Raw genomic sequence first — 13,266 nt, 5'->3', positions numbered from 1 at the left:
CCACTTAATGCAAAGAATGCCACTGTCTCCCACACACCGCTGGTGCCCAAGGACTGTCGAGGCCTGTCCATGTTAGTGGTTTGGGAAAGGCTGAAGTTTGGAGAGAAGGCTCTTTTTCTATTCCATGTGATTGGCTGTCACCAGGGCAAAGGGGGAAAACTAGAATGAGTGGAAAATGCAGCATCGGATGTGTCATCAAATATTCTTCCTACAACCTGGGACACCTAGTTCATTGGTGTTCTGGTCAACATTGAAGGCTAAATCCTCCTTTCTTTTGAAATAATGCGTGTCTTGGATTCACTACTTTTAAACCTTTCTGCTGATCTTTATCCTTTTCTTTCTAAGCAATACTGATTTCTTTCAATGAAAAATGACTTAGCTAGTGAAAAACTGGGATTGGGTTGTAGTAAAGGAATCAACAAATTTGCCCAGATTCTTAAGAGTGGAGTTGGTTCTCCAGACTTATACACTGTGCTACAGCAAGCTTCACAACCAAAACCCATTACTTATTCAGGTATAAAAATCAAAAGCTGAACTGTAATGAGAATTTAAATGTAAACTGTTGGAGGATGGTGCTCTGTTAATTTGTGTTTGCTCCATACCCCACCCTATATAATTGATAATATTTGCATCTTTTTGTTTTTAGTACTATTATTTTTTGGTTTATCAAACTTTGTAACATGGTGCTTTATTGTGGACTTTTCAAAGAACAACTTGCCAAATTTGGTAATTCCTAGCAATTGTCATTTCCTTTTGGAATTTCTTAAAGTGGAATCTAATGGAAAAGTAATTCTTGACCTTGTGTATTTAGTAAAATTAAAGGCATAGTTGATTTTAGGATTGTCATAAAAATTAATATTTTGTTTTAAAAGACTTTTTAGACTTTCAATGGTAATTGATCCTATTGTTGGAAGTAGATGATATAAACTTTAAAGCTTTTTGGGTAGAACTTTCACATTCACCATGTCTAAATATTTTAAAGAGGAAATGGATTGACTCGCAGACATTTTGTACTAAGGAATAGAAAATCTTTGAATTGCTATTTAAAAAAAAAAAAATCCCTGTAAAATTTACCATTTTAAACTCCAGTTGCAAAATCCTGATCAGCTATGATGATTCATACATTTGAGCGATAAAGCTTTTTTCAATATTAAAAATTCAGTGGGGAGTCACTCAATACATTACAAAAAGAGTACTTACACTTCCTAGTACCTATGTGTATTTTTTTTTCTTTTTAAAGCAATCTGGTGTGCCTTTTGAGAAAAGTTCCAGTGTTCTCACAGATCCTGACTTGGTGTAGCACAGTGCTTTTCAGAAACTTCGTCCAACACCTGAATGAGTAATGTGTAAAACATATAATGTTTTGTAGCTCAGGATACTGCAGGTAAACTAACACTTTTTGCCAAAAAAACATTGAAAAGACAAAGGAAAGCAAGGAAGTTTTGCTTTTTTAAAAAATTTTTTCAAGCTTAATGAAGAAAGAGCTGGAAACCCTTTTGTATGGAGCATTTGCCAGCCCAGCAATATAACAACTTTTGGGTGCATATTTCAATCACAATTAGATGAAATCTTTAATTATCATTTAATTTGACTTTCATATTTGCCTGCAGAAATGATTGTGTTGATAAGACTGTGGAATGAGACAAACCTTTATTAAGTAATTCCATTTTCAGAGCCAACATTAAAGTTTTTTTTTAATTAAAAAAAATGCCTGTGTAATTTATGAGAAAAGGGGAAGAGGAATTGGCATGTTGGTTGCATGAGAGTTGCATGGATATGTATTTACTATTTAATCTTTAGCTTTTTGAGATTTGGGGTGTGCTAAGTCTTATTAGTTTGAGAGGCCTGAGGAATGACACAATAATAGATCTTAATAAATAACACTTTTCTACATCATTCCTCTACCTTTATATTTCCCTTCTATTATATATGCTGATAGGATGATATTTCATTGTGTTCAGTGTAGAAGGTGTTTGTGAGAGAGGATACTTTTGTGAGTTGATATTAAGGCAAAGGGAAGTGGTTTATAATTTATCAGAGGAAATGAAATGGTGTGCTCTTTCATTTTATAATATTTCTTTTAAAATTTTGTAATGCTTTTAATTGGACTATGAAACCTTTAAGACATTTGTATTTGAAGTGATTTTCAGATATATTTACATTTTAACATATAGGGATTTGAGAGATGTCATTGCTGGATTTTTTCGTAGGATCACCCACACGAATTTTCTTATCAAAAGAGTATGTCCTAAAGCTTATTTCTAACCCCAGACAGATTACTAGCCCATTCCTGGATGTTCTGATTCTGAAGATTTAGGGTGGTACCTGGGAATCAGTATTTCTAGCACGTCCTCCAGGTGGTGCTTAGCTCTGGCAGGTGTGGGAGACACCGGAGAGAGGTGAAGTTCCCACCCAGCCCTCTGCACAGTGACTGGAAAGCTAATGGCCAGTCGTTTGTGCTTTTATGAAACCTAAGATGTGTTACAGTGATGTTGCAGTAGGACAAAGTCACTCAGGAAATCGAGTGGTAAACATTGCAGGGCTTTGAGTTCAAATATTGATTAGCTCTATGTTAAGATGCCTTGTCTTCAGGGATAGCTTTAGAGTGGGATCTCTAACACAAAGCCGACTCGGGAATCTTTCATCTGCCATGGACAAAATTTGCCCTTGTGCAGGCAAGTAAGACTATACTCTAATTTTATGGGCACTAGCCACCTATGGTTGTTTCCATTTAAATCAGTTAAAATAAAAAATTCAGTTCTTCACTGGGAATGGCTGCATTTTACTCAATAACCGCTGTGGCTAGTCATTGCTTTATTGGAGAGCACAGCTGTAGAACATTTCTATCATCACAGAAAACTCTAATAGTGCTACTGTAGGATTTTCCCTCATAATATAGCTCTTCTCTTTTTATCCTGGGTAGTTGCAATGGCTAATAGAATTAGGTGGAAAGATCATGCATCCATCTATGTACTGCACATTGCGTACTGCAATCTGAAAGAATATTTTTGCAAAATGACTTAATCATACTTCTCTGAGATCAAAATTTAATAACATTACTTTCATAACGTGAATTTGTTCTATGTTGACTTTTAGTACTTGAAATACAGGCTTAATTAAAAATTTGTTGGCCAGGTGCAGTGGCTCACACCTGTAATCCCAGCATTTTGAGAGATTGAGGTGGGTGGATTGCTTGAGTCCATGAGTTCGAGACCAGCCTGGGCAATATGGCAAAACCCCGTCTCTACTAAAAATATACAAAAAATTAGCTGGGAGTGATGCTGTGCACTGTAGTCGCAGCTACTCAGGAGGCTGGGGTGGGAGGATCACATGAACTCAGGAAGTTGAGGCTGCAGCGAGCCATGATCACGCCACTACACTCCAGCCTGGGTGACAGAGCGAGACCCTGTCTCAAAAAAAAAAAGAAAAAGAAAAAGAAAATTTCTTTACCATAGTATATGGCTTCTAATAAAGAGCTATACTGGTAAAATCTCACAGAAACAAAATTGCAGATATTTAGTCTTTCTCAGATTATATAAATTATTCCTAGAAAAGACTGCAAGCGATGAGGCTAATAAACAGGTTGTACTTATATTTTCATAATGACTTTAATTTACCTTTATTTTGCAGTTTCACAAATTTAAGATGAATATATTTAGCTCCCTCTTCTGGCATAATTTGAGAATTTTTTTGCTTACAATGGTCTTATTTATTTTTTTTGGACTGAGAATAAGGTTATCAATGTAATGTTGAAGAATGTTATTTATGAGTGTCATCCAGTTAGATTTTTTGGTATCATTGTAAATGGTTAAAACGCATGCAAAAAGTTTATGAAAACACCACATTTTAAAAACTACTAACTGACCAAAAAATACATAAACAAAGGCTTTGACAAAGTTACACAGAAATTTAATTTGATATCAAGTGGGCAGTGATCATTCATATTGGCTTCTGGATCTCAGACTCAGCCCATACCTGGCATTTGTGAGGCTTGGGGCAAGAATGCAAAAAGAGGCCCAAGTACCCCGTGCCTAAGTATTTTTGTTATAAATCATGTCAACTGTTCAATAAAATCTGTCCCATCCTTTCTAGACAGTTATTTCTTCCTAATGACCAGGAGGAGAGATCTGAATTCAGGTTCTTGGGCTCCTGAGAGTTCTGCCCTAGAGTGTGGTATTATGGGGAGAGCTGGATCCTGGTTCATCCCTGGCTTCTCCTTGCACATCCAAACTCCCATCCATCCTGCCACTCCCCCCACCTTTGGGGCCCAGGGGTGTACCTAGACAGGGGGGGTTGTCCTGGGGAGAGTGGACCTGGGGGAAAGGCCATAAGAGGCCATTTAGCAGGAAATCCTGGAGCATTACTCTGAGTAGACCCTAGGTGAGAAGCAGTGGGCATATCACTTTGGCCTGGAAAGTGCAAAAGCCCAGAGCAGGGGTTCTTCTTGCTCGGGCCTGATGTAACTAAATTATTTTGTACGTCCTTCATTGTGGTCTAATGCATTCAACTATCCAAATTAAATACAATGGTGGGATTTTGTTGTTTGCAGCTTTGACTCTCCCGGATCTTGCAGAGCAGTTTGCCCCTCCTGACATTGCCCCGCCTCTTCTTATCAAGCTCCTGGAAGCCATTGAAAAGAAAGGTAACCAGACTGCTAGAGAGCATCAGTTCCTTTGTTCTACCCTTATTTCATGGCTCTTATTATTTGTCTCTTGTGCATTCATTTAGTAAATTTCCTACTACCAGCTATGTCCAGATACTCTGCTGGACACTCAAACTGTTTGGGGCTAAGTACTGGGAAAAATGTCTCGGTCTGTAATTTCTAACTCTAGATTATCATGTAGTTTCCATATGGAAACTTTTAAATTCTTCATAATTTAATAAATATGATTAACTTTCTTCTTAGAGGCCAGATGGTTTTGCCAAAATTATCGACATGCCAGATAAGATTAATAGTAGGAGTTGACTTCCAAGAATATTTGGTACACATCTAGAACAGATACTGGATGGAAACTGGAATGTCTCTGGCAGCAGCCTCACAGGTTCTCCAGAGAGCTGTGTTTTGCATACATGGTCTGTGGTCTGTTTTGTGTCCTAGGTCTGGAATGTTCAACTCTATACAGAACACAGAGCTCCAGCAACCTGGCAGAATTACGACAGCTTCTTGATTGTGGTGAGTGTCACAGAGCTAGAAATGCAAATGGGAAAGACAGGTCTTGGCTTTCTGTTTCAGGTAATGCACACACACAAAATTGAATTTAATCTATGCAGTGTTCTAAATTTAAAGGGAACTCAAATCATGCACAGTTCTCCCTGCCCTGTTATGGTAACAGTGCAAACCTTTGAAATTTTTCTCCTGAGTTGGGCTGCAAGTGTGTGCACGCCTCCCTGCAGGCATGTTGGTCATCATCATAGCCATCAGGCCCTGGGTCCTGCAGAGGAGAGAAACCACCTCTTGGTGTTTCTCTCACTCTGTGTATCTACCATCTTTCCTTGACCCTGAATTTGGCTACATCTAATTCATCTGAATCAATTAAAAAATATTTTTAAGCCTATGTCACTTAAGAAATGTCTCTTCTGACATCCTTTTTCTTTTATTACCTTTCCCTTCCATTTTCCTTTTCCGTTTCCCTTTGTTTCTGGCTTGCCTTCTTTCTTTTTTTGTGTTGAGTACATTAAGTAACATCATGATATTGTTATGTTCAGTGGTGTGCTGATAAACCAACTCTCTAGGAAGAAAAAGGCCCTGGTTTGTAGCGTCTGCCCATTTTTGTGGCATGAATATTCCCACCGGGGCTTATTTCAAGCTAACCAACATGATGTCACTGGATGTGGAATTGGGAAGAATTGAGGACAGTTTGTTAAATAACACTAATTAATTTAGCCAAGAGGGCTTTAGTACCCCAAACACCCACTCCCTCCTTTGGCATAGAGGAAAAACTACAAATCAATTTACTTGCCAGCATTCCAGCAAGTCATCTTCTTATAAATCTCTCAAGATCCTTCATTCCCTCATAACACTTAAAAAAATTATATACTGCCTCACATCATTTTAACTGAAATTAGGTGTTTAAGCCAAAAAGAGTGAAACCCAGTTTTGGACTCCTTCAGAGGTATAATTGTACAAAGAATGCCCACATGATAGTAAATGAGAATTTGAAGCATGAGGCAGTTTCAAAATGAGGCAACTTCTGAGACTTTTAGAAAAGAGGTATTTTGGAGAAAAGGAGGAGACTAGACCTTTATCAGTATCAGTAAATTCTTACACTTGAAATGTTCTGACCAGATGTTTTAAAAGTTAAAAAAATGTTTTTAACTCCATTTTTCCTTTGTACATGGAAATCAGTTGCATGCGAACAGAGCATATCCTCTTTGCTGCTCTGCCTCCTGCACTTCCCACAGAGCAGGTCATTAGAAGTTAACATGCAGAACACTCAAGGTGAAAAGGCTTGTTTTTCGGTATTTCTGACAGCTTTATCAGGGCGTTAAGGAAATGCTGAATTTTGTCCTTAGCCAATTGAAACGAAGACACATGTTTGGGTCAGAAAACTGGTCAAATTATGAACATGTTTAGTCACAGGAAGAGTTTAGACATCAGAGCCTGATGAAGTGGAAGTTATTTGAGAAATAGTGGTTAGGTTTATAATGTGATCAACACAAAATGATGCAGTTTAGTTATTAAAAAAAAAAAAAAACTCTTCACACCACTCGTGAGATAGAGTCAACAACCAAGATTCACGTCAACGGTACATTTTGACCAACAGGTTTCCTTCCCCAGTGAGATCAAAACACATAGAAAACTGGTTTCATTTGGAGTCTGTGCTAAAAAAAAAGTGAAATTTGTGCCCCACCCCAAAAAATATAAATAAATAAATGATGTCCAAACTTGGGAGTGGATCTGCCAGATCTGTTTCCAACTCAAAGATTTTTCAATACATAAAAACATTGTATAATATCCTGGAGGAAGCTCCAAAATAGTCACTTACACCTAAAAAAAAAATTATGGCTTTTAACTAACCTTGTGAATTACCAGTCTTTGAAAAGGACAGACATGGCAGACAATAGCCCACTTTTATTAGCACCTGTTATGCTAGTTCATCCACACATTAACCTTGTGATGTATGTCCTAGTAACTTTAACTCACCAGAAAAGAAAGCTGACCCTCAGGTAAATAATTTCTTTCACATTTTTCAGTGGCTGAGTGGCTAATTTTTCTGACTCCAAAAGTCCTTGATTTTTTTCTCTTTTTTTAATTTTGCCCTAAAATGAATTGTTTCTTTGTCTCATGCAAGTTTTAATGATTCAGATTTTCACCTGACAGTTTTTGGTTTCATTTAACCTAATTCAGGCTTTCTTAGCCTTGGTACTATTGACATTTTAGGCTGGATAATTCTTTGCTGGAAGAGTGGGAGCCTGTCCCGTGCATTGTGGGAAGCTTAGCCACATCCCTAACCTCTACCCATGAGGTGCCAGCAGCATTCTCCCCCAGTTGTGACAATCGGAAATGTCTCCAGACATTGCCAGATGGCTCATGGCAGAGGGCAGGATCCCACTCCCACTGGGAACCACTAACCTAGGGAGAGACCTAAGGAAGAGGAGACTCCATTCCAGGGGGAGGGAGGGAGGAGTGAAGGGTTGGAGAGTTTACTGGGTACCTGTCATGAGTAGACTCAGTGAAAAGTGAGGTAGGAGAGAATGCAAACTCCTCCAACCCAGACCTAAAGATTATGTAGCTCTTCAAAAGTCGTCGCATGACAGGTGGGAATAGCTAATGGAAGAGCACGTTAGGCCAGTTTCAATGCAGAAAAGGATTCTTAGAGAGCAGAAGTCAGATAAATAGAACAGACTTTGTCACTAGCTCTAGTAGAATTTGACATAAGGTAAGGTTACCCAAAGACCTGCATAGGATAATTTTATTCATATACTATGAAAGTTCTTTTGATATACCTCATGTGTTAGAAAAGGGCTTTGACGAATTAACTTCACTTGTGGATTGAGCCTTCTAGTTCAGTCCACAAACATTTAACACGTTGTATGTGCTGGACACTGAGGGATGCCAGAAGAGCAGGTGACAGCCACAGTCCCTGCCCTTGACATACCTCGGTCTAGTAGGGAGACACATAATCCCACACGATGATTATACTCCTTGGGAAGTGTCTTGTTAGAGGGGTGGCTCATTAGCACTGCAGAAGCACAGAGGGAAACCCTGCCTGAGGGAGGGATGTATGCATATTTATTATCTTAACGTTTATACTGCATCACCAAATGTTTTATCACATATTTTAGGATAAGCAAATTCGGTAATATTAATTTTCCGGGCAGAGAGACATTAGATGAAACACGCGGGGCAAAGTGTATGGGAAACCAGAAGCACGGCCAAGAGTGGTGACCATAGAGAATTCCTATAGCAGCACACACACAATTTTATTTGACAGTATTTAATTATGCTCACAATTGCATTACCTTCAACGTAGATCCTTTATGCAGAGGATCTACTACAATGGTATTGCCCCTCCCACACTTGTTAAACATGTGATATGTCTCTGGTTGGTTGGTTGTAGGACATTTAAGTGATTTAACACTTTGCCTCTTCACCTTTTAAATTTAATAATTCTCTTCCTCAAGTTGACCTATCCATATCCTATTCCAGACCGACTTTTCTTAGAGCTGTGTGGTTATGTGACTCACTTTCGGAACGTCGGCCTACCTAGTGGGGCAAGTTTGGTTTATGATGATATGTCCAAGGAATTTTTGTAGTCTTAGGCTCAACCTAGAATGATTTGTACTGTCATATTTCATTCAAGGTTATCTAGGATACTACCTTCTCCCACTCATTTATACTCAAACACTTTGCAGTAAACTTTCATACTTCCTCATTCTCTCCTAGGCCACAGCCCAATGCAGTCAATCACTGAGTTATATGAGGTCTCGATAATATTTTGTACATTTCTAACTGCATTAGAATTCAGACCCCCATCACCTTGATTCAGAGAACTAAAACTGGTAGTTTTACTTCTAGCAGCACTCCCTTCCAATTTATTCTTAACACTGTCATTAGTAAAGCTGTTACAAATGTAGTATCTTGCCCATCAGCCCACCTTTGCTCCACTGAGTACACAAGTCCCCAGATTACTTTCCTCAAGTTATCCTTCGCATTGCTAGTGTACATCCTTCAGCAGCAGCCAAAGACCTCTCCTTTTCTAGAGGCCCATGGTCACCCCTGCCCCCAGATCTTTGTTTCTAGCATCCCTTTTTCCTGCTGGGCATTGTGTCTTTTTCCAACCCCAGTACTTAGAGTGCCATGCGTAGTGAGTGCCTGGAGGGTGGTTTTGATTAGTTTTACCCCCGTTATTGGATCGCTTGACCTGTTTCCCAGCTGAGGGATTTACTGGACATGTATGTTCATCTTATTTTCTGAGATTGTCTGATGTCCACAGGTTAGATTAGTAATACTCAGCCAGAATTAGGGAGAAACATTCTAAAAATGTTCAAATTATTTTCATGGATATTCTTGAGATTGGTTGCTAAAAGTCTGTAGTATCTTACTGTTGAATCCATCACTCTGTTGGTGACATTTACATGAATTCTGAGACATATCAACTCAAGTCTTAGGAAATCTGGGAATATGCATTTTTAAATTTTTCCTGTTGAGGTTTTAGGAAACATTTACTATATGACTAACCATTCCTAGTTAGAACCCTTTTCAGTCAGGGCAGAACCACCCTCAGAGGATGTTAGGAAATGTTTGGGTTCTCTATTCGTTTGCTCAGGCAGTTATAACAAGTTACCACAGACTGCGTGGCTTAAAACGCAGAAACTTGGCCAGGCACAGTGGCTCACACCTGTAATCCCAGCACTTTGGGAGGCTGAGGCGGGTGGATCACGAGGTCAGGAGTTTGAGACCAGCCTGACCAACATGATGAAACCCTGTCTCTACTAAAAATACAAAAATTAGCCAGGCGTGGTGGTACGCACTTGTAATCCCACCTACTCAGGAGGCTGAGGCAGGAGAATTGCTTGAACCCGGGAGGTGAAGGTTGCAGTGAGCCGAGATCACACCAGAGATGCACTCCAGCCTCGGCAACAGAGTGAGACTCCATCTCAAAAAGCAGAAACTTACTTCTCGTGGTTCTGGAGGCTAGAAGTCCGAGAAAAAAGCATGTTTGGTTTCCCATGAGGCTTCTGTCCTTGGCTTGTAGGTGGTCACCTGCTCACTGCATCCTCACAGCGTTTCTCCTCTGTGCCTGTGCATCCCTAGTGTGTCTCTCTCTGTGTCCTCATTTCCCCTCCTAGAAGGATATCAGTTACATTGGATTAGAGTCCACTCTAATGGCCTCGTTTTAACTTACATGCAGTCACTTTCTGAGGCACTAGGAGTTTGGGCTTAGAGGGGTGGGACAGAGGATGGGGTAGGTAACCACTGAAGATGCAGCCCAATTCAGCCCATAACAAAGGCATTATTTTTTGTTGCCCCAAACTGTGGAGGTCTGCTACTGGCATCATGGGCAGGGGGTCTGGCATCCTAAGTGCTTGCAATACGTCAGAGAGACCTCCACAGGAAGAATTGTTCTACCCCAAATGCCCGGAGCAACCCCTACAAGAAGTACGGCTAACGAATACTTTGTGTCTTGTATTTATCCTCATATTGCTTCCTTATTTATTTTTTTTTTGTCACATGTGAGTCAAATTGTTCAGAAAATTAGCCCAACTGATGTATTCTATAAAATAAATGTCTGAAATATTTCTTAAATTGTTTCCTAGATACACCCTCCGTGGACTTGGAAATGATCGATGTGCACGTTTTGGCTGACGCTTTCAAACGCTATCTCCTGGACTTACCAAATCCTGTCATTCCAGCAGCCGTTTACAGTGAAATGATTTCTTTAGCTCCAGGTTTGTTTTTTCTCTTCTGGGAACCTCATTGAACATACATGGAGATGTAGAGGTGCTTGTATATGTCTTGCATATATAGAGATAGTGGTTAGAAAATAGTGGTAGTGACCTGTCCCTCCCCCAACAATACCACCTCAAATTTCCTCCTCCACCCAAGCATCCAAGAGAAGACCCAGATTCTCATTTGCTTGGGAAGCCCGTCTGCATGTCAGAATCAGAAATGGCTCATTGTTAACCCACTGGTCTTAACAAAGTTTGTATGTCAATGAAGGACACGGTCTTCCAAGTACTAGTGTCAGATTCAAGGAACTGGGACTAGAATCCAGTGATGGGGGATGTTCTTGTCATCTTTCCTGAGTGGCCATAACAGAATGTGTTGAGGGAAGAGGGCTCTCAGTTTTAGGAGATAAGGTTCAGTTAAGTGCTTTGGGGACAGGAAACTGTGGTTCGTAACCTTCAAAGTTAAAACCTGTGATACTTATCTGATGCTCCTCTGAGTTAGCCAATCACACTTGAAGCTGCTCAATACTGGGTAAGTTGCTGCCAGCACACCCTGAACAGCTTGTGGTTTTTTTACACACTGAGCTTCTTGCATTTCCATTTGACCTGAGATTTCTACTTTCTCATAATGCATTTTCTAATGAGAAGGACAAATGTACTGTGTGCTTCTCCCAACAACTTTTTAAATGACTCCTATAGCTTGAAGAAAGAGCAGAACTTTTCTAGGTGTTTATTCACTGATACCTGGAAGTAGTCGCTTACTCATTTCTCTTTTTTTTTTTGTTTAAACTTGTAGAAGTACAAAGCTCTGAAGAATATATTCAGCTATTGAAGAAACTTATTAGGTCGCCTAGCATACCTCATCAGTATTGGCTTACGCTTCAGTATTTGTTAAAACATTTCTTCAAGCTCTCTCAAACCTCCAGCAAAAATCTGTTGAATGCAAGAGTACTCTCTGAAATTTTCAGCCCTATGCTTTTCAGATTCTCAGCAGCCAGGTAAGTGAAAGGAGACAAACATGTATTTTGGGGTGATGAGGGGTGGTCCTAAATGGATTGGTCATGAAAATGTATTCTGAATATACTACTCCAGAGATGCATGTGCAGATGCTATCACACACATTCACTTGAGTGTATATAAATGAAAATGAGTTTGCTTTTAGGGAAAAGGTTTCTAATAAACTCTCTTTCTTACAGCTCTGATAATACTGAAAACCTCATAAAAGTTATAGAAATTTTAATCTCAACTGAATGGAATGAACGACAGCCTGCACCAGGTAATGCTTTTTGAACATTTAACATTCTCTCATTGTTCATTTTTTAGAGCCTTAAAAAATGGTGGCTATAAACCTCCTTTGAAGTAACACAGCTTCTTATGGAATTACAGTTGGTAGTAATATGTTACCTTATGATTTAAAGAAAAAATAGCTGAGTGGTAGTGTATATGTTAATTATTATCCGAGTTTCAACATTTGTGGATTTTAAATTATCTTGGTTTTAGGTGAGAGTTTGGAGAGTTCCCTGTACCCTTCAACATTTATGCTTCAGGTTGTTGAAGAGATTTATGGAGTTCATTTTAGTTGTTGACATTTTTGTTTTTCTTTCTAATACTTACAAAGTAGGGGATTTATAATTACTATATAATTTAAAGTATTTTAGAATGTGTTTTTTGGAAGTGGGTATGCTGAGAAATGCCTGTCAAAATAAACATTTTCAATAATGCAAGCAGTATGAAACCAGAGTGTTCACTGCAGCAAGTTCGAGCAAGCCAGACACTTCTTTGAAAGCAGGCTGCTGTTCAGTTAGCCATTTAACAAAGCAGGAAATGTAGACCATGTTAGCAATGCATTTAATTTAAACTGATGTATTTTTCTTCTACCGTGGAAAGTCTAAACAACCTCATTTTGCTATATACCAGTTAAAAGTTAGCTAATCGACACTGGTTATTTAGAATAGTAATTAGGGTACTATACGTGTGAAGTTTCAGGACCAGTAAAAGGTGTTGCTTGTAGTCTTAATTTATGCCTGGAACTTAAAATGAAACTCCATGAATATATTTATTATAGGTAATATATGCAGATTACCATATTTATCTCTGTATGAGCAGGCATGGGGACTCAGTTTCATCTTCATGCAATGGAGAGTTAAGTTGTGCTTTTTCTTAATTGGGTATTGCACAGCCAGGCTTGGTTACTTGCATCTGAATGGGGCAGCCTAAAAGAGGCCAGGGCCTAGACTCAAAACACACCTGCAGCAGGTAGGATAGAGGATAGGGTAGGTAAACACTGAAGATGCGGGTATTGGGAAAGGTTTATGTGGACAGGCCCAAAATGTACCAAAGGTGAGAGAGAGGTATCCGGTATAGTAGATAAGG

The 13,266-nt window shown here is 39.2% G+C and overlaps 1 protein-coding gene across 2 annotated transcripts in view; it reads left to right on the top strand.

Moving 5' to 3' along the window:
* Nucleotides 1-13,266, top strand: part of PIK3R1 (phosphoinositide-3-kinase regulatory subunit 1) — an 83,072-nt gene that overhangs the window by 53,347 nt on the left and 16,459 nt on the right. For both annotated transcript variants that reach the window (XM_031003243.3, XM_055367061.2), the window contains exons 3-7: nucleotides 4,550-4,642; nucleotides 5,099-5,173; nucleotides 10,762-10,893; nucleotides 11,690-11,891; nucleotides 12,090-12,169. In XM_031003243.3, the coding sequence (XP_030859103.2) occupies nucleotides 4,550-4,642; nucleotides 5,099-5,173; nucleotides 10,762-10,893; nucleotides 11,690-11,891; nucleotides 12,090-12,169 (582 nt within the window). The remainder of the gene's footprint in view (nucleotides 1-4,549; nucleotides 4,643-5,098; nucleotides 5,174-10,761; nucleotides 10,894-11,689; nucleotides 11,892-12,089; nucleotides 12,170-13,266) is intronic.

Source organism: Gorilla gorilla, chromosome 19 (genome assembly GCF_029281585.2).
Source record: "Gorilla gorilla gorilla isolate KB3781 chromosome 19, NHGRI_mGorGor1-v2.1_pri, whole genome shotgun sequence".
NCBI classification, from domain to species: Eukaryota; Metazoa; Chordata; class Mammalia; order Primates; family Hominidae; genus Gorilla; species Gorilla gorilla.
Note: the sequence above shows the minus strand (reverse complement) of the source record. Positions and strands in the feature narration are given on the sequence as shown.